This window comes from Bubalus kerabau, chromosome 19, assembly GCF_029407905.1.
Source record: "Bubalus kerabau isolate K-KA32 ecotype Philippines breed swamp buffalo chromosome 19, PCC_UOA_SB_1v2, whole genome shotgun sequence".
Taxonomy (NCBI): Eukaryota; Metazoa; Chordata; class Mammalia; order Artiodactyla; family Bovidae; genus Bubalus; species Bubalus kerabau.
In genome coordinates, this window is record NC_073642.1 from 56,010,921 (window position 1) to 56,034,728 (window position 23,808).

Sequence of the window (23,808 nt, forward strand, 5' to 3'; positions counted from 1 at the left end):
TCTCCGCTGACACCGTAGTGTGGTCTTTCAGGAAACAGTATCTGTAACCTGACAGCAGATTTGTCACCTGAGCCACTGACTACCTGATCCTTTGGCTTTGGAGAAGGAGTGCCCCTGTCAGAGGGACCAGTGATAGCGGATCCCAGGGGACCGTGGGAGGAATCTGAGGATATAGCTTCAGTTAGGAGCCAGGGTGCAGATAAGAGGAGGCAGACATAGAGATGGAGCAGTTCTGGAGATCAGGAATGTAATCTAGAAGGGTCTGCAGAAGTATATATAAATAGCATTAAATAAACAATAATATCAGAAATATAAGGGGGGAGGGCACAAGGGAGCTAAAAAGCAAGTTTAGAATTCAAGGGAATTGAGGAAGAAAGGGGGCCAGGAGAAAGGATCTGAGCAGGCAGGTGCATACAGAGAAGAGGAAGGAAGACAAAGGTCTGGTCCAAGGATGGAGCGCTTGGGAAGAGAGGGGCTTTTGATTCAGTACCCAGAGCCACAAAATGTTAAGAGTTGGGCAGGACTTCAGAGATCACACAGACCAAATCTCTCGTGCCATGGATAAGAAAACAGACCCAGAGAGGAGTGACTTGCTCATTCGGTCACTCCAGGGTTTGGATTTGTCCTCTGGCCTTCTTTCTGTGGCCTAGGTGAAAGCCCTTAGAAAATTCTGAGGTGAGAAAAGAAAGAATGAAACCAGGTTAAATTACTACGCAAAGGGGCTACTCCTCACACACACATGTGTATGCACACAGAGAGAGGGAGAAAGAGACACTGCTCTTAGATCAGAGAGATCCATCTCTCCGATCTGGTCAGGGTGAGAAGGCTTGTCTGCCGTCTGCTTATATATCCCCAAGGCCTTCACTTGACACCAGCTCTAAAGAGTAATTCAACACCAAGGCTTCACTCAAACCATATTCTCTTCTTCTTCCCTTAGAACTCTTCTTTATTCTATCGCCCAAACCCGTATGTTCAAATCCATTATGATCTATTAAGATCATAGAATTTTAGAACTGGAAAAGACTTGAGGAATCCTCTGGTAAAAACTTCTCATTTTATGGTTGAGGAAATGGAGGCCCAAAGAAATAGAATAACTTGGCCCACGGCAATCAAAGGAGGTGAGGGCGGTGCTGGGATTTTCCAAAATGAGTCAAAAAGTTAGAACCAGTGAAATGATCTATTGCCTCACTGTGCCAATATTTTCTCTTTGCTCATCAGAGTTACCACATCTAGTCTGAAAAACAGAGAGGAGAATCAGAGGAAGAATACGGCCTGGGTTCCCAACAGTTTCCTACTCCTGGTTCCAACCCATCCTGCAAGCCACTTAAATTTCTGCCCTTCGTTCTGTAACAACCCTCTTAAAAGAAATTCTCCCTTTTGCTGATAAGGTAGCAAAATATGACTCGACTGGATTCAAATCCTGTGTGTCCTGGGCAGTTTCTGTGTTGGTGTCCTTTTCTGCCAAAATGAGAAATACTAGTATAGAGTTGTCATGAGTGTTAAATTTGACAAGGCATTTAAAGTATTCAGCACAGTGCCTGGCATTCATTCAAAAAAAAAAAAAAACAAACTACCTATCATGTGCTAGGCACTGTACAGAATAAACATTCACTAAATGTGACTACTGTTATTAGTCTAGCTCAATATGATTCTTTTATTTGAAGCTACAGAGTCGTAATTAATACAGAAATTGTGACCAAGAGGTAGTGTCTTGAGTGAAAGATCTTTAGAACAAGTATGGAACTAGCTGAGTCAAGCAGAGAAAGGAACAATGAGGACTTCCTCAAACCAGAAGGGGAAATTCTTGGCAGTCCACCAGATGATGAAGCAGATTAAGCAGCCCTATTGCTGCCAAGGATTCAAACGATGTGCCAACTGAGGGTGAAGTGCTTAGGGTTTATAGCAAATATGTCAGCCTTATTCAATATAAGCAAGTTACTGCTTAGAGTCTGGTAAAAGTTCAACAAAAGCAAGACAAGTTCCGATCCATGGATAAGAGCAATCCAGAACCAACAAACTGAAGTGACAGGGGTCCAGAGCAGGAAATTAATCATGTGTTTTGCTTAAGTGAAGTGGGTTAGATTGGTGTGGTGATTGCTATGCTCTATGATCTGGCAACTGGAATGGAGATACTTGGGAGGAGCCAAGGGAGTTGAGAGATCTGAAACATCCTCAATTCCCCAAACCAACCACAGGGCGCTTTCTGATTAGAACATGGGCTTCCCTTTGTAAAGCATTTGGGATCTTAGTTCCCCGACCGACCAGGGATTGAGCCTGTGCCCCCTCCAGTGGAAGCTTGGTGTCTTAGCCACTGGACTGCAAGGAAGTCCCATTTTCCTCCCTTTCCAGTTTGCCTTTTATAACTGAAATATAGATATATACTACTAAGGACCCAAGCAACCCCCAGATCTCTTGCAGTTAGGTGGAGTCAGGTGATTAGTCTTGGCTAACGGATAGTAAATGACCAAAGAGCTTAAGAGCGAGTGAGTGATGCTGTTGAGGTAACCTGGAAACCACACGTTGAGAAGGCAGTGTCATAAGGCTAATTAGCCCCGATTTATCACGCAGCATTTAGAGTCAATTCTTATTTGTGAATTCTGTCTTTGCGGATTCCTCTGCTCACTAAAATGCATTTGTGACCCCAAAATCAGTAACCGTGGCAATCTCACAATCATTCACAGACATGTGCCGAGTGGTGAAAAATCTGAGTCGCTTGATGTGTACATTCCTAGCTGAGGTCAAATAAGGCAGTACTCGTCGGTGCCCATACTACCCTGAATGTGCTTCATCTCATCTGATCTCAGGAGCTAAGCAGGGCCAGGCCTGGCTGGCACTTGGATGGGAAACAAGGCAATACTCTACCTTCTTCTCACACTGTAAATAAGTGTCCTTTTCACCATCTATCTAGTGCAACAATTTTAGTATTTTTGTGCTTTTTGTTAGTAATTTCACTGTTTAAAATGGTTTCCCAGCTTCATGCTCCTAAGCACAGGAAGGCTGCAATGCATCTTACAAGAAAACGTGTATATGATAAGCATTATTCAAGCGCGAGTTATAGTACTGTTGAAAGGGGCCAATGCTACTGAATCAACAACATATTATAATTAATAAGGTGTCTTTAAACAGAAACACCTTACAAAAAACATCCTACAGGAGGGAAGGGGAGTTTGGGGGAGAATGGATACATGTATATGTGTAGCGGAGCCCCTATGCTGGCCACCTGAAACTGTCACATTACTAATCAGCTATAACTCCAATACAAAATAAAGTTTAAAATAAAAACACCATAGATAAAAGAAAGTTATGTATCCATCCAATGATATTTGAAGATGTGAGGGATAGTTGGAGATCAAACGGGGAAACTATGGTCCAAAATTAAAGCTTATTTCAAACAGTATGCAAAAAAATTTTAATTACATCACAACTGTATCTAAATCCTAACTTCTCTTCCAAAATGCTCTTGAGGAACCATCATAGTTACCTGGCATAGAGTTTGAATCTCTTCCTTGACTCAAGGATAGTTATAGATGGGCTTCCCTGATAGTTCAACTGGTAAAGAATCCGCCTGCAATGTGGGAGACCTGGGTTCATTCTCTGGGTTGGGAAGAACCCCTGGAGAAGGGAAAGGCTACCCACTCCAGTATTCTGGCCTAGAGAATTCCATGGACTGTATTGTCCATGGGGTCACAAAGAGTCCGACATGACCAAGTGACTTTTACTCACTAATAGCAGGGATACTAGGTCAGGGCAAGGATAAAAAGGGAGCTGGAGGAGTAATGGACTCATTGCCAGTGGGGTTTGATCCTTAGGCCCTGAAATATTTTTATTTCTTTAGAAAAAAACTTTTTTGGTCGTGCCTGTGGGGCTTGTGGAATGTAGGATCTTAGTTCCCCACCCAGGGATTGAACCTGGGCCCACGGCAGTGAGCGTGTGGAGTCCTGACCACTGAACTGCCAGGGAATTCCCTGAGCAGCCTCTTTGAGTAGTTTTTCTCAGAGTAGGGTCTGAGGACCAGCAGAATTGGCTTCACTTGTTGACGTGTTAGAAAGTACAGAATCTCAGGTCCCATCCTCAGGGCCTATTGAATCAGGTGTTACATACACACATTAAAATTTCAAAAGCACATTATAGCTATATGAGGACTGATTCCCCTTCTGGATTTTTATACCCAACCTTAAATGAAGTGGAGGGCTTCCCTGATGGCTCAGAGGGTAAAGCGTCTGCCTGCAATGCGGGAGACCCTGGTTCGATCCCTGGGTTGGGAAGATCTCCTGGAGAAGGAAATGGCAACCCACTCTGGTACTCTTGCCTGGAAAATGCCATGGATGGAGAAGCCTGTAGGCTAGAGTCTATGGTAGGCTACAGTCTATGGGGTTGCAAAGAGTCGGACACGACTGAGTGACTTCACGTTCTTAAATGAATGGCCTGTGCTTGCTACCTCATTTTTTTTAACTCCTTCTTTTATATATGTGTATATATATATATAATTTATTTATTTGGCTGCACCAGGCCTTAGTCGCAGCATGTGGAATCTCTTAGTTGTGGCATGTGGGATCTAGCTCCCTGACCAGAGCTCAAACCCGGGCTCCCTGCACTGGGAGTGTGGAGTCTTAGCCACTGGGCCACCAGGGAAGTCTCCCTCTCAGACTTCTTTTTTTTCCCTCGCAGACTTCTTCCTGGCTCCTCTTTCTCTTCCTGTCCTTCAAATGTTCCTGTTTCCCAGGCTTCTGAGTCCAGTGCACTTTTCTTCTATTTGCACTAAATGGAAATCTTTTGTCATCTCTAATTCTGGTTGATTCCTTTGGGGTTGCTAGGTACACAAGTGCATCTAAAATTGTATCTGTAGTTCTTCGTTCCAAATACTGATGCCATCTTTCTTATTATACGATTTTATAATTTTATTTATGTATTTTTGGTTGTGCTGGCTCTTCATTGCTGCTTGGGATTTTCTCTCGTTGTGGTGAGTGGGGGCCGTTCTCTAGTGGAGGCGCACAGGCTTCTCATTGTGGTGACTTCTCTTGTAGCAGAACATGGGCTCAGTAGTTGAGGTGCATGGGCCTGGCTGCTCTGTGGCAAGTGGGATCGTCCCAGACCAAGGACTGAACCCATGTCTTCTGCACTGGAAGGTGGATTCTTTACCACTGAGCCACCAGGGAAGTCCATTATTACAAGATTTTAAATACAATACTGACGTTTATTTTTCAAACATTTGTGTTTTGTTCCATATTTTATGGGAAATGACTAAAATGCTTTTCCTTGAAACATAATGTTAGTTCTTAGTTTTAGACAATCTTTACTTACTTTATTTTAAAAATTGAGAATTCATATAATATAAAATGTACCATTTTAGAGTATACAATTTAGTGTTTCAAGTATTCTTCATACATATATATGTTCATACATGTTAACACTCAACAAGTGACAGAATTTTTAATAATAAACATTTCTAAAGATTTGAGTCATCCAACAGGATCCTCTCTAGATAATGTTACCAGTAACTAGAAACATCAAACATTGGATAACCCCCTTTCAGTGATGTTCTGTAAAGTGTTGCTACTTTGACGGGAGACAGATTAATTCTGAGGTCCCTTCTAACACTAAAAATCGGTGGGACATACTGATCTGCTCTGCCCCCTACAGAGTGGACTCAATGCCCTCAGAAATAGCAATGGAAAAAAGGGACACAGTTTTGGCCCAGAAACAGGTGAAAACACTTTGATCAAAATTTTGATTAAAGTTAACGGTGCACAGGAGAAGCAATGTTCTTAGAGTAGCAATGGGAACAACTGTTGTTGCTGTTCAGTCACTGTGTCCAACTCTTTTCGACCCCATGGACTGCAGCACACCAGGCTTCCCTGTCCACTATCTCCCAGTTTGCTCAAATTCATGTCCTTTGAGTCAGCGATGCTATCTAACCATTTCATCCTCTGTCACCCCCTTCTTTTGCCTTCAGTCTTTCCCAGCATCAGTCTTTTTCCAGTGAGTTGGCCAAAGTAATGGCAACAAGAGTTCTCAATTAGTTACACTCACAGCTTCTGGGGTCGCCTCACCCCCAACCCCCAGGGACTTGTACTCACTAGTGAGGTAAATTAGGACTCTAGTAGGAAGTAGATGCTTCAGAAAAGACGGGGGCGGTAGTGGCAATGCCAAGGGAAGAGTGAGACTCAGGAGCTGTGGCAAGGGTAGCAAGCCAAGGACCGGGGCCCCCAGCGGCATCTGAACCAACTTTTCACCTGATCTTGTTATCTTTCAGTATCCCCTCTGTCTCCGAGACAGATCACTGCACAATTATCAACAGGATTTATTAGACTTTGAATTCTACATTTCCAGCTATTTCCTTCATTTATGTTGGCCAAAAATAGTGAAGCCATCCACTGTCAGCTCTACTTGTCTTCAAAGTTCATCAGTGCCTGCACTGTAAAGAAACAGACTGTGAGGCTGGAGACCTAAGAATATTCAGAACATACAAATGTTTGGTGAAGATCCTGCTTCTCTGGGTTCTAGGTTCCTACTCACATCTTTACTAATCTTTACTCTAAATTAAGCTGTATGAGTCTGTCCTCTTTGCCACAGATGAATTAATCCGTATTTAAAGAAACCACCTTGCTACCTTTACCTCCCCTTCACCTTGTTCTCCCCAGAACACATCGGGAGGCAGGGCCAGGACAACTGGAAAAATGCACCATTTTGAAGCAGGCAAAACCTGTCTGACATCCTGCTCTCAATTCCATGTTTCAATGTTACAAATTCCTCTTATTGCTCTCCTGTGCCCTCCTCTGGGGGTCACATTCCTCTTCCCTCATTGATATTTTCACTTTGGGTTGATTTTAGCCAGGTATTAGGAGGATAACACTAATAAAATGCTAATAAAAGGAGGATAGGTATTTGGAGGTATTAGGAGGATAACACTAATAAAAATGCCCCTAACTCTTCTAGTTTTTTTCTTCTTAGAGGAAAAATTCATTGATCCAAATTAATCTCCAGGTAGCAAAATCTCAAGTGAGAAAATTAGGAAAGATAATTTTGAGTAGGTAGTTCTCAGCTTAAACCAAACTCCTCTATTTCAATCACATATTGTCTCTGCGTCGGCTGACTCTAGAAAGGACTGAAAGGAAGAGAATTCATAAATCTCTTGAGGACAGCGGGCTCTTGAGAGCTTTCTGCCAACTACCCAATCCTCACAGCTATCAAACTTGAGCCTGAGGCCCTTACTGCCTGGGCCTGAAAGGTGACCTTCAAAGAGAGGAAACTCGCATTTCAAAAGCGGCTGGGCTGCCCAAACAGAGCAAAAGCCCACCTTACTATCCTAATTCTCAACAGCTGGAACTGGGTACTTTTCTCTTGGGATATCAGCTCTCAGACGTCACAGGATTTGTGTCCCCTACCAGGGAGATTCCCACGTGGCACAGTGGAAAAGAACCTGTCTGCCAATGCAGGAGCACAAGACACACAGGTTCAACCCTTGGGTCGGGAAGATCCTGGAGAAGGGGACAGCAATCCACTCCAGTACTCTTGCCTGGGGAATCCCATGGTCCATGGGGTCACAAAGAGTCAGATACAACCTAGTGACTAAACAATAACAACCAGAGAAGCCGAGTTGCCAGGTCCTCACTAGGTTAGAAGAAATCAGGACATATGCCCAGAAAGTGATATGCCAAATGCTGAATTTGCCTTTTTTAGGTGTGAGGTAGAAATTCAGAGGCTGAGATGCCACAACAGTGAACATACTCTGTCTCCCCAGGTATATATATGCTGCTCTGATGAACTTAACTCCTAGCATCCATGGCATACCTGCAAACTCTTGTAGCTGCTTACGCTCCTCCAGGTTATACTGAAGCTTCTCTAGCAACTCAAAATACCGGAAGAGTGAATCTCTAGGCCAGACAACACGTTCATCCTGATCCATGTCCATTAGCCCAGGCAGATTCTGGTGCACGTGAGTCTCCCAGTCCAGCTGACCTAGAAGGAGGAATGCTTCTTAAAAATATATTGAGATTCATGGAAGTTGGATAAAAGCTGATAAATTCTATGGGGGTGGAGGTGGAGAAAGCAGGGATGAAAGAGGATGCAGGAAGGAGAGAAGGAAAAAATGTGTAGCACCAAGAAACCACTTTTACAGTAAACAAAGAAAGCCACAACCATACTTTTAAAAACTGCAGCAGAATCACAGAGGAAATGAAGAGGTGTGAAGAAAGTAATCAAGGCCAGAACATCGGACTGGTGGAGAAAATGGGGAAATACACACAGTGGGAGAACTCCTATTAAGATTTTGGGCTGTCTCATGAAAAAGAGGGGTCTGAATTCAACTGGAAGAAACCTTCTGCTTACCGATAAGGTCACAATATCTGGAGCTAGAAGCCGACGAGCAGGAGGAAAATGAAGAGGAGGAAGAAGAGAAGGAAGATGTAGACTTTCTCCTTTTGGACAAGGACTTTGTTCTTGACTTAGATGCTTTTGAACCCTTTCTAGTGGCACCCTGTTTAGACTCTTGTTGAGAAGCTTCTGTTAAGTCTGAAGGTCTCCCTTGTTGACTGGCATCTCTGTAAGTGAAAAAGGAAATTTCATTGCTTCAAATACATCTACACGATATGACTAGTTCTATCACTATTCTAGTCCTGGCCCTGGCCTAAAAGTAGAACTTAAAGCAATGAGGCATCTCTGTTGTGGCATCTCAGCCTCTGAATTTCTACCTCACCCCTAAAAAACTGCTGTCAAGATCTAAGTTTAAGCATATCCAACCTAAATTAACCAATGGGATGCACTCCTATTAGTGCCCTTCACTGCATAACTTCTGTGCTCAATCTTATCCAGGCTTTCACATTCCACACTCCACCTTATTTTGCAGAGTTTTAGCCCCACCCACAGCCCTTGGCCCTATGTCTATTACACCACAACTATGCCCCCTGAGCCCTCGATTCCATCTCATTATTAGAGGGACAGTGGGCTCAGGTCTTTATGTTTTCTCCATTTATGGTTGCTCCTTTGGGGATCTCATCTCCTGAGTTTAAATGCCTCCTAGATCCCTGGTGGCTCAGATGACAAAGAATCGACATGCAATGCAGGAGACACGTGTTTGATCCCTGGATCAGAAAGATCCCCTGGAGAAGGGAATGGCTACCCACTCCAGTATCCTCACCTGGAGAATTCCATGGACAGAGGAGCCTGGCAGGCTACAGTCCATGGGGTCACATCAGACACGACTGAATGACTAACACTTTCACTTCAGATGCAAATTTAAGCCCCTTGTCCAGATCTCACTCCTTAAACAAAACTTGTATATATAACTTTTACTTATGTAGAAAGCTTGAATGTCTAATGGACATCTTAAATCCAATCAAAACTAAATTCTTTTCCCACCAATCTTCCATTCACAGTCTTCCCCATCTCAGCTAACTGACCCTTCCTGCTCAGGTCAGACTCTCATCCTTAATTCTTCTCTCATAACCTACATCCAACCCACCAAGAAATCCTGTTGACTCTACCTTCAAAATATATCTTTTCTCATTCGTATTGGTGCTACTCTGGCCTGAACCATCAACATCTCTTATTTGGACAGCAGCATAGCCTAACTCATCTCTACGCTTCTCTTTTTGTTCTTCTTATAGTCTATCATCAACACAGCAACCAGACCAATCCTTTTCTCTTTTGAAAAATATTTATTTATTTGGCTGCACTGGGTCTGAGTTGCAGTGTGTGGGCTTAGTTGCCCCAACACATGGGATCTTACTTTCCAGAGCAGGTATCAAACCTGCGTTCTCTGCTGCCTCTGCTGCTGCTGCTGATGCTAAGTTGCTTCAGTCGTGTCTGACTCTGTGTGACCCCATAGACGGCAGCCCACCAGGCTCCCCCGTCCCTGGGATTCTCCAGGCAAGAACATTGGAGTGGGGTGCCATTTCCGCATTGCAAGGTATATTTCTAACCACTGGACCACCAGGGAAGTCCCCAGACTAATCCTTCTTAAACATAAGTCATTACATGTCGTTACTCTGCTCTGTTCCCATTTTCACCCAAAATCAAAGCCTAAGTCCTTACAGCGGTCCCCCCAGCCCTACAGGATCAGGTCCCCATTGTCTTTCTGACCTCATCTCCTATCACTCTCCCCCCTGCTCACTCTACTTCAGTCACAATAGTGTCCTTGCCATTTCTCAAACACCACCAGGCATGCTTCTTGTTTAGGACCTTTGCACTAGCTGTTTTCTCTGCCGATAACACTCCTCCCATAGATATCCATGTAGTAATGCCCTCACGTCCTCCAAGTCTTTGCTCAAATGCTACCTTCTCAATAAGTCTACTCTGTTTAAAATTAAAACCCATAATGAATCCCTACCCTATACTCCAATCCCCCTTAACCTGTTCTACATTTTACTTTTTCATAATGCTTATCATATTTTTAAATTTGTTAATTGAAGTATAGTTGATTTGCAATGTTGGGTTAATTTCTGCTGAACAGCAGTGACTCAGTTATGCACATATACACTTTTTATATTAAATGCTTATCATATTTTAACATGTTAATTTTCTTTTTAATATGTTCATTGTTTATTGTCTCTTTCCTCCTCCTACTTTATATAAATTCTATGAAAACAGGCATTATTGTCTATTTTGTTCACTGATATGTTCCAAGCAACTAGTAAGTATTCAATAATTATTAGTTGATGCATTTCTTCTTTTTCTTTCTGCTCTCTTGTCTACTGCTGCACATTCATGGCTTTGAATAGCATCTGTTTCATGGAAGGTACTGTTACTAGTTTCCTATGGTTGTGATAACAAATTACCACAAACTTGGTAGCCTAAAACAACAGAAATTTATTCTCTCACAATTCTGGAAGCTGGAAATCTGAAATCAACATGTCAACAGGGCCATGCTCCCTTTGGAATCTCAAAGACAGAAGGTTCCTTGCTTCTTCTAGCTTCTGGTAGAAGCCTGGCATCCACTGGCTTACTTTGGCTTGTGGTTGCATCACTCCAATCTCTGTCTCTGTCTTGACAGCTTCTCCTATTCTGTGTCAATGTCTTCTCTCCCATATCTCCCATAAGTCACTGGACTTATGGCCCACCTGAATAATCCAGGGTGATCACATCTCAAGATCTTTAATTTATTTGCATCTGCAGAGACCCTTTTTTCCAAATAAGGTCATGTTCACAGGTTCCGGGGGTTAGGACATGGACATATCTTCTCGGAGGCCACTGTTCAACCCGATATAATAAGTAGTTATTGAAGGAATAGAATCCTCTCTCAAAGTCAATCTTCACCTTTGGTTTTCTACCTCTTTCACGTGTGTGCATCCCACTTCACATATACACTCCTAACCTGGCATCCAGTTTGCTAATGCTTGACCTCTGTGCCTCAGGGATTAGGTTTTGTCTCCTGCAAAGAAAAAAAAAAAAGCAAAACAGTGAAGAGAGTTACACGGAAGCAGGAGGGTAGTAAGGAAAAAATAAAAGAATTCTGATCATTAAGTGAAGAAAAGTGGGTGAGAACATGTTGTACTAAAGGAGTGAAAAAGAGTAGGAAAGCCCTGAAAGTGGATAAAGAATCGGGCAATATTTTAGAGCTGGGGAATTCTAACTCTGAGGCAAATCTGTCCCACAGGGGGAAACGGGATGAAGGCCAAGGAGTAGAAATAGAGGGTGGGATCGGGAAACCCTCGAGAACTGAAGGTGTGTATGAAGATAAGGCAGCAGACCTCTGGATAATCTGCCGCTTGAATATGTCGGCTTTGTGCTGGACCTCCAGGTGTGTCATCTCCTCGTTCAGCTCATTCCTGATATTCTGGAAGTTAGTAACTGCCCCAAAGGGCCATTAGGAGTCGGAAGGCGGCGGTGACTAGACCTGGGGAGACCGCTTGGGTGGGGAGAAACCAAGTGAAACATCCATTCCAGGGCCCACGCTTTCCTGTTACATCAGATTCTCTCCCTCTGTAATCCAGCAAACCTCGCTTTCACTCTAACTTCTTCCCAGCCCCCCTGCCCACCAAGTTTCACCTCTTCTATGCTTACCCATCATGGCTACTATGATATTTCGAAAGATAATGGAACCAAGTAACAACCAGAGGATGACATAGATGCTGCTGAAGGTGCGGCTGACCTCAGGCACCTTCCAGGTGTCCTGAAGCAGTGCATACCAGTGGTCCAGGGTGAAGAGAATGAACACGGTTACTATGGAATTCAGTAGGTCCCTAAAGAAAAAGGAGATGTGAGTACAGAGGGAGCTAATTCTCTACGAAACACTACCATTTGTACTCTCACAGCAACATACGAGCACTTCTTTGCAGTTTGCTCTGACTTTGGCTCCTTTTCTACCATACTGGTTTTTTTTTTTAACCTAATCTTCAGTTTGAAATTGCTTTACTTGCTTTTCCTTTGTTATGAATAATCTATGAATATCTCTCAGTATTCCATCAGTGCCTGGGGCACAGTAGGTACTCAATACATAGATATTAACTGAATGTTTAAAAATTGAATCACCAGGGAGGGGGGTTCAGGATGGGGAACACATGTACACCCATGGCTGATTCATGTGAATGTATGGCAAAACCCACCACAATATTGTAAAGTAATTAGCCTCCAATTAAAATAAATAAATTTTAAAAAATTGAATCACCAACTACACATTATTTTTGCAAGTTCATTCTACACTGTTCTATGGACTTCACCTGGTAGAGTCACAAATTTAGCAAACATCATGCCTACTTGGTTTGCTGCATGAATTGATAGCCAAGTAAGTGGATGGATGTGTGGCATAAACATGTGATTCCAAATAATGAATGATGATGAATATATCACAAAAGATCTCAGAAGATATCAAAAATTTCCCTCTTATCCCTCCATATACAAATTATTGAAAACATCAGAGCCTGAATAGAATGAATTCTATGACTTCCCTAAATCAATACTCTTACAAAACCACCTATTAGTCTAAGATAAGAGAGCTGAGAAGTGCTGACAAGATTGGATTCCAATTCATAAATAACTTTGTATCCTCTAAATCCAAATAGACTTTCTACTAGTAATCAGAGTTCTCTAGACAGAGATTACTAGGAGGTTTTACTTTTGAAAGAATGTAAGTGTGTTCATATGTAATTTCTACACTGAGAGATTGCAGTAAAACCAGTGACCATGCTTGAGAGTCATGGTAACATTTATTGATGTGTGTGAAATGTGTGAAATGCTGTGTAAGTGCTTAAATAAATTACATCATTTATCCCTATACTCATGAACTTATGCTACTTTTAATCCCATTTTTCAAAAGAGGTAACTGAAGCATAGAAACCAGGGCTTAACCACTGGAGTATACTACTTTTTAAAGATAGTTGATAAGGGTAAGTTTGAATTTGCAAAACCCAGAGCAAACCAGGAACTAGCTGCCCTATTCTCAAAATTGGAGCTAATACCACTCATTATTCTTTGCTTTCTCTTTCCCTCTCCCTACTGTGTTCTATTCCCATTTCTTACAATAGACTATACGTGTATTACTGCACTTTGGATTCGCTTCCCAGTCTCATGTCCAGATTCTCTCCCCCAGCCCCGAGGCTCCCCCTGGTCCTGCCTACGAGAAGAACTCATGATACTCCAGGTCCTGGCGAGTTGAACGGGTGTAATTCTCGAAGAAGTAGACACCAGCCACAGCAAAAATGTAGAAGAAGATGAGCAGCAACATCAAGAGGAAGGTCATGCTCTAAAGGTCATGACCTTGAGTCAGAGCTGGGCCAGACTAGGCTGATTTCCACCTACAGCCCAGTCAGGCCCACCCTGGAAATCCCCCACCAGACCCTCACTTCTAGCCTGAGCCCAGTCATCTCTAGAACACAGTGGCTTGTCCCCAGCCCTTTCTCATGGACAATATTTCACAGGGTCTCTTATTGCCTTCTTTCACCCACCCAGACTGTTTCATGTTATATCCCCATGTTTTTCCACTTTGCCCACCTGATAGAGCTGCAATAGTCAAATTACCTTGAGGGCTCTGACCAGGGCCAAAATGATGACTCGAACTTGATGGAATCGTGCAAAGAGTTTGAGAGACCTTAGTACCCGGCAGATCCTCAGCAACTGGAGCCATACAGGTTTGCTTGTTACCCCTGCCAGCACCACAATCTCAGGAATCAGGGACTGTAGGAAACACAGATTGTGAGTAAAATATACCCCTCAAAGCACCCAGTACAGCTGCCCTTTTTTTATCTCTTCTTTTTCATAGTTCTTTGGTCATTATCCTTTGAATAGCATTTTCTGGGGACTGTTTCCTATTCAGTCTTCCTATAAAAAATTACTTAAACTCTGCATTTCAACTTGCTCAGATGTAAAAAGGGGATTATCTCAGTGCTTATCTCATTGGATTACTGTGGAGCTCAAATGAAAAAAAAAAAAAGCAAGTAAAACAGGATAGTTCCTGACATTTAATAAGTGCCTAGTAACTGGTAGAAGTTATTGCTGAGGTTAATGTGATTAGATTCTTCCTTGCTTCCAATAACAACTCATGCAATGCCTGACTTTTAGTTTTAGAGAAGAAACAACCAAAATAAGGAAGTTAGGTACATTTCTATTTGTTTCTTCCTATACTGTAATTATCTTTTCTTGTCTTTGATTCACCTAGGCACATTTCTCCATCCAGTAAATTAATCTTCAGGATATCCATCTATCCTTACCAATACTGTGACCACAAAGTCAAAAACGTTCCAGGCATTCTTCCAGAAGAGGAAAAAGCTGGATAGCCACATAAGAAGGATCTCCAAGATGAAAACAAGCAAGATGAACCAAGCTGCCACCTCCAGAGTCAGCTTCAGTGGCTCCAATCGGGTATTTGCAGATTCGAGCAATTCTGTGAGAATAGAGCAAAGGATGAGTAGAGCTTAAAGAAGGGGGAAGTTGAATGATAGAGAATGATTAGCAACTGCTAAAAAGCCACAGTTGTGCCCACTGCTATGCCATTTTTCTTTTGGAAAATTAAGGAGTTTCTTTCCTTAATACTGTTGTTGGTTCAACCTATGAAACAGAACTGAACATGAAAAATAGCTTCAAGTCATCTCCTGTTGGTTCTGGTACGTGTTAACAGCTACAAGTTACTGCCTTCTCGCTCTGGGGTCAGAAAGTCACCAAGGAATTGCTTAACGACCACCAATGCTGTCTGCTGTCTGTTGTTTGGTGTTAGCGGAACACCAAACTTCACAAAGCAGCAACGGGCCTTCAGAAAAGAATGCAAATGTAGGGCCACGGTTTTATAACATGTCTAGGAACAAGAAACCAAATTCATGGGATGTATTAGGCTATAACAAGAAACTACATGGTTGTTATTTTTATTTATTTGGCTGTGCTTGAGTCTTCACTGGGGCATGTGGGCAGCACACAGGCTTCCCAGCGCAGGGGCCTCTCTCTAGTTGTGGCTCGTGGGTGGGCTTAGTCATGCAGGTGAGTTTACCTGCCTCTCAGGATGTGGGATCTTAGGCTCAGACCAGGGACTGAACCTATGTCCCCTGTATTGGAAGGCAGATCCTTAACCACTGGACCACCAGGAAAGTCCTTTTGTTAGTTTTAAAGCGTTCCCTTTCTATTTTGCCTAAAATTGATTTTATTCTGCAAACTGAATCCAAATTGAACCCTCTGTAGAACCTATTTGCTAACTTTGATTTCTTAACTCATCTTTCAACCCTCTTCACCTCTTCTATACATTTAATAGATGTATATCATGCTGTAAAAAAAAGCATTAAGATCAAAATAGGTTTAAAAGCTAAATAATGATTTGTTTCTCTTTGAAACAGAATAATCTGAGAACCTCCAAAGGCACTATGACTGAAATGCCTGGCGGTTAATAGAGACAAGAAGAGAATAATCAATCACCTTGAACAACACAAACTGCTGTGAAATTTTGATACATACTCAGTTATAAATTGTTATTGTTTTCAGCAATGTTTTGGCTAATTACATCTATTATGAAGTAAGGAACACTGATATTCAAATACAACTTCATGGACAGCAAAAGAATAATCCTGCAAGTTTATTTCAAGACAATCTTCATCAGATTCTATAAATTGCATTCATCTGATAGAAAATTTTATTTAGCACATAAAGATATCTCTAGAACCTCAAAAATCAGTGCTAAAATTGTGTTATACTCAGGGTTTTTTTTGTTGGAAATAAGGACTATTCACACTCATGATGTGTTATTTTCAGAGAAGGGCTTGCAAATAAGCCAAATCTACTTTCTTTTCTCACTCTCACCATTTAGAAGCAAAATATGAAAAGTATAAAAATAAGCCAATTGGTGTCTGAAGTGCGAAGAATTACCAATATCATTCTAGAAGATTAGTTCCTATTTTTTTATGCCTGAACACATAATTAAATTTTCACCTACACTTTAACATATATAACATGTATTTAACATATAATACACAATGTTGTAAACCTAAAACTAGTACATATCTAATTTTTTTGAAAGAAACAAAAACTATAAAAATATAATACATAGGGAATTCCTTGGTGACCCAGGGTCCAGTGGTTAGGAGGCACTTTTACTGCCACAGGCCAGGGTTTGATCCCTGATCAGAGAACAAAGATCCCGTTAGCCATCCAACACAGCCAAAAAAAAAAAAAAAAAAACCAATAAAGTAAATATATTTGCTACCCAAACCAAACTTAACATATGTTGTTGTTCTTCAGTTGCTAAGTCATGTCTGACTTTTTGTGACCCCATGGACTGCAGAACACCAGGCTCCCCTGTCCTTTACTATCTCTCAAAGTTTGCTCAAACTCATGTCCATTGAGTTGGTGATGCCATCCAACCATCTCATCCTCTGCCTCCTCCTTCTCTTTTTGCCTTCAATCTTTCCCAGCATCAGGGTCTTTTCCAATGAGTCAGCTCTTCACATCAGATGGCCAAAGTATTGGAGCTTCAGCTTCAGTATCAGTCCTTCCAATGAATATTCAGGGTTGACATCCTTTAGGATTGACTGGTTTGATCTCCTTGCTGTCCAAGGGACTCTCAAGAGTCTTCTCCAACACCACAGTTCAAGAGCATCAATTCTTTGGTGCTCAGCTTCTTTATGATCCAACTGTCACATCCGTACATGACCACTGGAAAAACCATAGCTTTGATTATATGGACCTTTGTTGGCAAAGTGATGCCTTTGGTTTTTAATACACTGTCTAGGTTTGTCATAGACTTCCTTCCAAGGAGCAGTGAAAGTCGCTCAGACTCTTTGAAACCCCATGGACTGTATAGTCCATGGAATTCTCCAGGCCAGAATACTGGAGTGGGTAGCCTTTCCCTTCTCCAGCAGATCTTCCTGATCCAGGAATCGAACCAGGGTCTCTTGCATTGCAGGTGGATTCTTTACCAACTGAGCTATGAGGGAAGTATAGGAGCAAGCGTCTCCTAATTTCATGGCTACAGTCACTGTCTGCAGTGATTCTGGAGCCCAAGAAAACAAACTCAGTCACTGCTTCCACTCTTTCCCCTTCTATTTGCCATTAAGTGATGGGAACAGATGCCATAATCTTAGTTTTTTGTTGTTGTTGTTGTTGTTAATTTTGTACTTTGTAGTGATCTTAGTTTTTTGAATGTTGAGTTTTAAGCCAGCTTTTTCACTCTTCTCTTTCACCCTCATCAAGAGACTCGTTCTTGTTCACTTTCTGCCATTAGAGTGATATCATCTACAAATCTGAGGTTGTTGATATTTCTCCCAGCAGTCTTGATTCCAGTTTGTGATTCATCCAGCTTAGCATTTTGTATGATGTACTCTGCATACAGATTTATAATCAGAGTGACAATATACATCCCTGTATTCCTTTCCCAATTTTGAACCTGTCAGTGGTTGGGTTCTAACGGTTGCTTCTTGGCTGGCATACAGATTTCTATGGAGAGAGGTAAGGAAGTTACCTGTTTGTTGTGATACACACAGTCAAAGATTTTAGTGTAGTCAATGAAGCAGATGTTTTTCTGTAATTCCTTTGCTTTCTCTATGATCCAACAAATGTTGGCAATTTGATCTCTGATTCCTCTGCCTTTTCTAAACCCAGCTTGTTCATCTGGAAGTTCTTGGTTCATGTACTACTGAAACCTAGCTTGAAGGATTTTGAGTATAACCTTCCTAGCGTGTGAAATGAGTGCAACTGCACTGTAGTTTAACATTCTTTGGCATTGCCCTTCTTTGGGATTTGAATAAAAATTGACCTTTTCCAGCTCTGAGGCCACTGCTGAGTTTTCCAAATTTACAGACATATTGAGTGCATCACTTTAACACCATCATCTTTTAGGATCTTAAATAGCTTACTTGGAATTCCATCACCTCCACTAGCTTTGTTGACTCAATATATAATGCCACATAAAAATTAATTTCTAGACAAATAATATACTTTATTTTAAAAAAGCATGATCACTTATAAAATGGAAAAAGTATAAATTTACTCACATTTTATGATTAAAATTATAACACTAAAATAAAATAGTAACATGTTACTTTAAAATATTTTTACTTCAATTTATTTCTCCATATCACAGAAAAAACATGATAAAATAAAATGATTATAATTACTAAGGAGGTTTTCAAAGTTATATATGTTTTCCTGGGAAGCAAAGTCATAGGACAACAAAGATTGGGGAGCTTTGATCTAGAGAACTGTTACTTACATTACTATTTTTCTCCCTATCTCTAACAGTAATATTTATGATCTGGAAAACTGCTTTTAAAAATCTAAACAAAGTCTTAATGTTTATCACACAAATTAGTCTATTCAAAAAACTGTTAGTCACAAATTATTTCCCTCTGCCAACTCCCTCCTGCCTTTCTATCATGCGTGCATGCTAAGTTGCTTCAGTCCTGTCCAACTCTTTGCAACCCTATGGACTATAGCCTGCCAGGCTCCTCTGTCCATGAGATTCTCCAGGCAAGAATATTGAAGTGGGTTGCCATGCCCTCCTCCAGAGGATCTTCCAAACCCAGGGACGAAACCCTCACCTCTTATGTCTCCTGCATTGGCAGGCGGGTTCTTTCCATGAGAAGGTATTTAATGATCTTGCCAGGTGGTTGCCACATAGGCAGTCCACCGTTTCTCTGACACAATAATCATATTTCATATTCAGCTATTTTACCAAAAAGAATGGTTAGTGTTGTTCTATTTTGATTTGCCCATTAGATCCAAGGAATTCCATATAGTTACTGCCCATTAGATCCAGGGAATCTCATATATTTACTTTATATTCTAAGGCTTAAGTCTATATCCCTAATCCTACAAGGTAAACACTTGCCAATTATCATGATTAACAAGAAATAGGAAATGTGGGTAAAATCCTCACCACTGTGGGGAGGAAATAAAAGAGTTCAAAGCATATAGTATACTGGAGTTGGCCAATGACACCAATTACTGTTGGGTCTTAAAATACTTCTGACCTGACTGCATTAAAAGACTACTGTTAAGGTGGGAAACATCCCCCAAATAGTGACGGAATGAGGAAGTGAGTACTTCTACTCTCCTTTCTGAGTGGTTTGTTTGAGACGTAATCAAATGAGTTCATTGATTTTTCAAACATTCTTTTGCTTTTAATACATTTCACAAAATTTATGACTGGTTTTAGAGTCATTTACTTTTTAAGTCATTCTTCTGGCTCATCTAACATCTTAGTTGTACCTTTACATACATTGTGAGCTTTCTTATTTGTACTTAATCTTTCTAAATCTATTTGTAAAAATGTAAATGTTGGATCACAGGCTGATAGGCACTCAGTATCTCTATTAGGAGATCCATTATATTAAAAACAAACAAACAAACAAAAAAACAAAAAAAAACACCAGTATGTCCCCTACACACGAACCTTCAAGTTGCAAACTTTCAAAGATGCCAATGTGCGTTCACATATCCAATCACATAAGTTAGCTCATGTGTCTGGTGTACACGGTCATGTGTGTGCATCCTTTACAAGTGGTTGTGCTTTCGTGTACTTTACTGTACAGTACCACATAGAGTACAGTATCTTTATTTCAAGACCAGGATGTCCAGAAGCAAGTGTAAAAACAGTGGTAATGTAGCTGGTACTGCTAAGAGGCACCAGAAATCGGAGGTCCAGAGAAAGGAACGAAGAGAGACAAGAGAAAGAAGTAACTGAAGAACCAGAGAGAGTCACAACGCAGGAAATGGCGAGGGGATTTTATTTGAGATACTTTTAGCTTTTGAGGCACAGAACCCGAACATAGAACAGTACACAAAGGTTGCAGCAGCCGTTCAGAACACAATCCAGCGCCCCCGTGTCATCGAAGACGAGAGAAAAAAAAAAAAAGAGCTACGACCCAGACATCACTGGATTGTTTCTTTCATGAGCATAGATAGAATTGAATTCGGCAAGGAACCATCAACATCAGGCATGAATGAAATTGCAGCTTGCCCTCCATCTCCTATGGTTAATGATGCTTCAGCTCTACCATCTCCCACCTCCTCTCCCTCCTCCAGTCAGTACCTCTTCTTGCTTGTTCACTCAATGCCAACTGCTGTGTGCCAAATCTTGTAGTGTACCTTTCAGGGTACTGTACTGTGAGATTTAAAATGTTTTATTTTTTTCAGTTTTTAAATTTTTAAAATTTATTTTTGGCTGTGCTGGGTCTTTGTTGTTGCATGGGCTTCCTCTAATTGTGATGAACAGGGACACTTTAGTCGAGGTGTACAGGCTTCTCCTGTGGTGGCTTCTCTTGTTGCAAAGCACAGGCTCTAGGGTACACAGGCTCCAGAGCACAGGCTCAACAGCTGTGGCACACAGGATTGTTGCTCCATGGCATGTGGTAGCCTCTTGGACCAGGGATCGAACCTGTGTCTCACGCGCTGGCAGACGGATTCTTTACCACTGTGCCATCAGGGAAGCCCTTATTTGTTTTTTCTTTACATAGTATTTGTGTGAAAAGTATCATAAACCTATTACAGTATGTTAGCACTATATAGTAGATGGTGTTGGGTACCTTGACTAACTTTGTTGGACTTATGAATACACTCTCGGAATGACTCGTTCATATGTAGGGGACTTACTGTATTAGACTAAACTAACACAAGAAATACGGGTGGTTTTCCCATCTCCAATTCCTTAGGAGCCTGCTACCCCTACCTCTAAGTGCCTGGACTACCTTAGACTACTTTTGAGAGCCCTCCCAATGCTTCTAGGTCTTAGCAGTTGCACAAATCCAGGAGACTTAATATAATTGTCACTATCACAATTCAAATAACATTCAAAAGTGTAAAGTGATCAACTTGAAGGAACAATGACCCCCATCCTTTCATTCAATGTGAGTTCTCACCTATTTCAACCATCAGTACAACTGTATTCAAGAAGATGAGGAAGATGATAAAGTTTCTGAAGATAGGACCTGTCTTCTCTTAAGAAAACATACAGAATGAAGTTCTTTCTAATTTATGCAGGGGACACAATTAGGGCAATAGAACCCTAATGAGAAGAAAATGGAGTTTGGGAAGGAAAAAATAAGTCCTTAGGCAGATGATGAGGCAAGAGTGAGTAAAATGGGATAAAAATGAGTGGCATGAGGAACCTCCCTGGTGGTCCAGTGGTTAAGATTCTGCCTTCTAATGCAGCGGGTGTGGGTTCAATCCCTGGTCCGAGAACTAAGGTCCCACATGCCATGGGGCATAACCCAAAACAAAACAAAACAAAAAAACACAACTCTTGTCGGGGGTGGGGAGTTTGGGAGGAAGGGATAGTTAGAGAGTTTGGGATTGACATGTACACACTTATATTTAAAATGGACAACCAACAGGGACCTACTGCATAGCACAGGGAACTCTGCTCAATGTTTTGTGGCAGCCTGGATGGGAGAGGAGCTTGGGAGAGAATGGATATATGTTTATGCATGGCTGAGTTCCTTTGCTGTCTGCTATCACAACACTGTCAACTGGCCATACGCCAATAAAAAATAAATGTTAAAAAAAAATAAGTGGCATGAAAGGATACGTTCAAGGACCCATCCAGCCCATAAGGAAAGAGGTGGCCTCTCGCTGCATCGCACTCGAAGGGTGCTCATTAGCCTCTGGGCATGTGTAATCCGTTCTACATGACGAGGTTTTATGGAGAAGCGTACAAGCTGGTGTTGATCTCCCAACATAAGCTTCTTCTGACGGGAAGAATCTACATCAAAAATAAAAAAGGGACAGTGGATAAACATAAAAAGAAATCTTTGGGAGTATCAAGAGCAGGTAGGGTTGAGGGGCAGAAACACTTGTTAAGTAATGGACCCCTCCAACACCCCCGAGGGCTTACCTTGCTGTTCCTTCACATAGCAACTAATACTAGTTTGAAGTAAGAGCTAACTTATTGTTTATGACCAACACTGTTCATGCCCAAGATAAGTTACAGGTTCAACCCTCAAAATTTTCAGTGTCTTTGGTGGAAACATCCAGGCCAGCCAGGGCTACTAGCTATCCTAGGCCTAAAAACGAGGGACATAGTTCTATCTCCTGGATTCAGAGCTTTATTTATTGTCTTTATCAGGTTTGGTGTAACTTTCTAAAGCTGCAACCAAACCAATCTCCCCTGAATTTTCCACCCTTAAAATTTTCTCTGCTTCCTACTCTTTGGAGGATGTGGTTACATGTGTGTGTGTATTCAGTCACTCAGCTGTGTCCCACTCTTTGTGACTCCAGGGACTGTAGCCGCCCACCCTCCCTGCCCCCCCAGACCCGGGATCCTATGTCCATGGAATTTTCCAAGCAAGAATACTGGAGAGGGTTGCCATTTCCTCCTCCAGGAGATCTTCCCCATCCAGGGATGAAACTGGCATCTCCTGCATTGGCAGGTGGATTCTTTACCACTGTGCCACCTGGGAAGGGTGTGGATGGGAGCCTTAAATGTATCTTAGTGAAGAAACAGGCTGCTGACCAAGTATCTCTCGGATTGTGTGCCGTGGCACAGCTTGGCTCAAGCCTTGCAGATGCTCGATGAGAGAGAAAGTATCAATGAGCCGGGAACGAATGGCATCAGCCCGGGGTAGTTGCATGTGTCCTGATGGGTGATAAGTGGCCATGTCTGTTAAGAAAATAAAAGTGTCATTTCATTTTTGGAGTTGCACCAAGGCTTAGAGATTCTCTTCCCTTTCTCCCAAGGTCTTCGCCCTTAAGAGGACAAATACATTGTACTCAGACTCAAGGCCTTTTGAAACAAAAGGAGACGGGAGTCATTAAAGAATCTGCGTAGCGGACTAAGCGGCCGGGCGCCTTCACCCGTGTGACAGCAGTTCCAGTTAAATGCAGCAGCCACAAAAGCTAGGAGTCCCGGGTTGGACAAAGAGGAATTCAAGCACCACCTGGACCTGAGGGAGCCAGGTAATGCAATGAGATGGGACAGAGGGAGGGCTCAGGAACTGGCTCCGAAAAGAAAAACCCAGTTCCACGAGGAACTGGATAAAAGGCAACAGCCTGACATTTTGAAAATGTGTCCGATCCCAAGCGTGACCACTCCAACGCGCTCCCTCGGGTGCCAGCTCCTTCTCTCAATTCTCGCTCCTGGGCCTCATCTCAGCCCAGGCTCTCTTCCGCCCACTCAGCCCTGACTTCAACTCCTCCGCCTCCGGTTCTGGCGCCCCCTGAGCTCGGCTCTCCGCAGGCGGGACGAATTCAGGGTCGGCTCCCAGCTCCGCAGCGCCACACGTCCGGCTCCCGCCCGGTCCCGCCCGGTCCCGGGTTCCGGCTGGTCCCCGGACCCACCCCCAGCAGCAACCAGCGACCCGGGCCCCCCTTCGCGGCCCCGGTCGCCCCGGCGCTCGCCGCCTCGGCCCCGCCCCACGCTCCGGCCACTCGGCGGTTACCAGCTGGTCCCGCCCGCCCGACGCG

General features: G+C 42.4%; 2 protein-coding genes across 2 annotated transcripts in view; one reads left to right on the top strand and one right to left on the bottom strand.

Annotated features, from left to right (window-relative positions):
* SERF2 (small EDRK-rich factor 2) overlaps positions 1-23,808 on the top strand; it is a 202,927-nt gene that overhangs the window by 134,640 nt on the left and 44,479 nt on the right. The window lies entirely within an intron of this gene.
* CATSPER2 (cation channel sperm associated 2) lies at positions 5,179-23,800 on the bottom strand. Its single transcript, XM_055556280.1, has 13 exons — positions 23,683-23,800; positions 22,859-23,005; positions 21,935-22,108; positions 21,267-21,335; positions 14,643-14,815; positions 13,954-14,109; positions 13,554-13,678; positions 12,001-12,179; positions 11,688-11,787; positions 11,312-11,368; positions 8,329-8,540; positions 7,792-7,959; positions 5,179-6,415 (listed from the first exon to the last, which is right to left on the bottom strand). Exons 2-13 carry the CDS (start codon positions 23,001-23,003, stop codon positions 6,384-6,386), a joined length of 1,590 nt encoding a protein of 529 aa, XP_055412255.1. The 5' UTR covers positions 23,004-23,005; positions 23,683-23,800; the 3' UTR covers positions 5,179-6,383.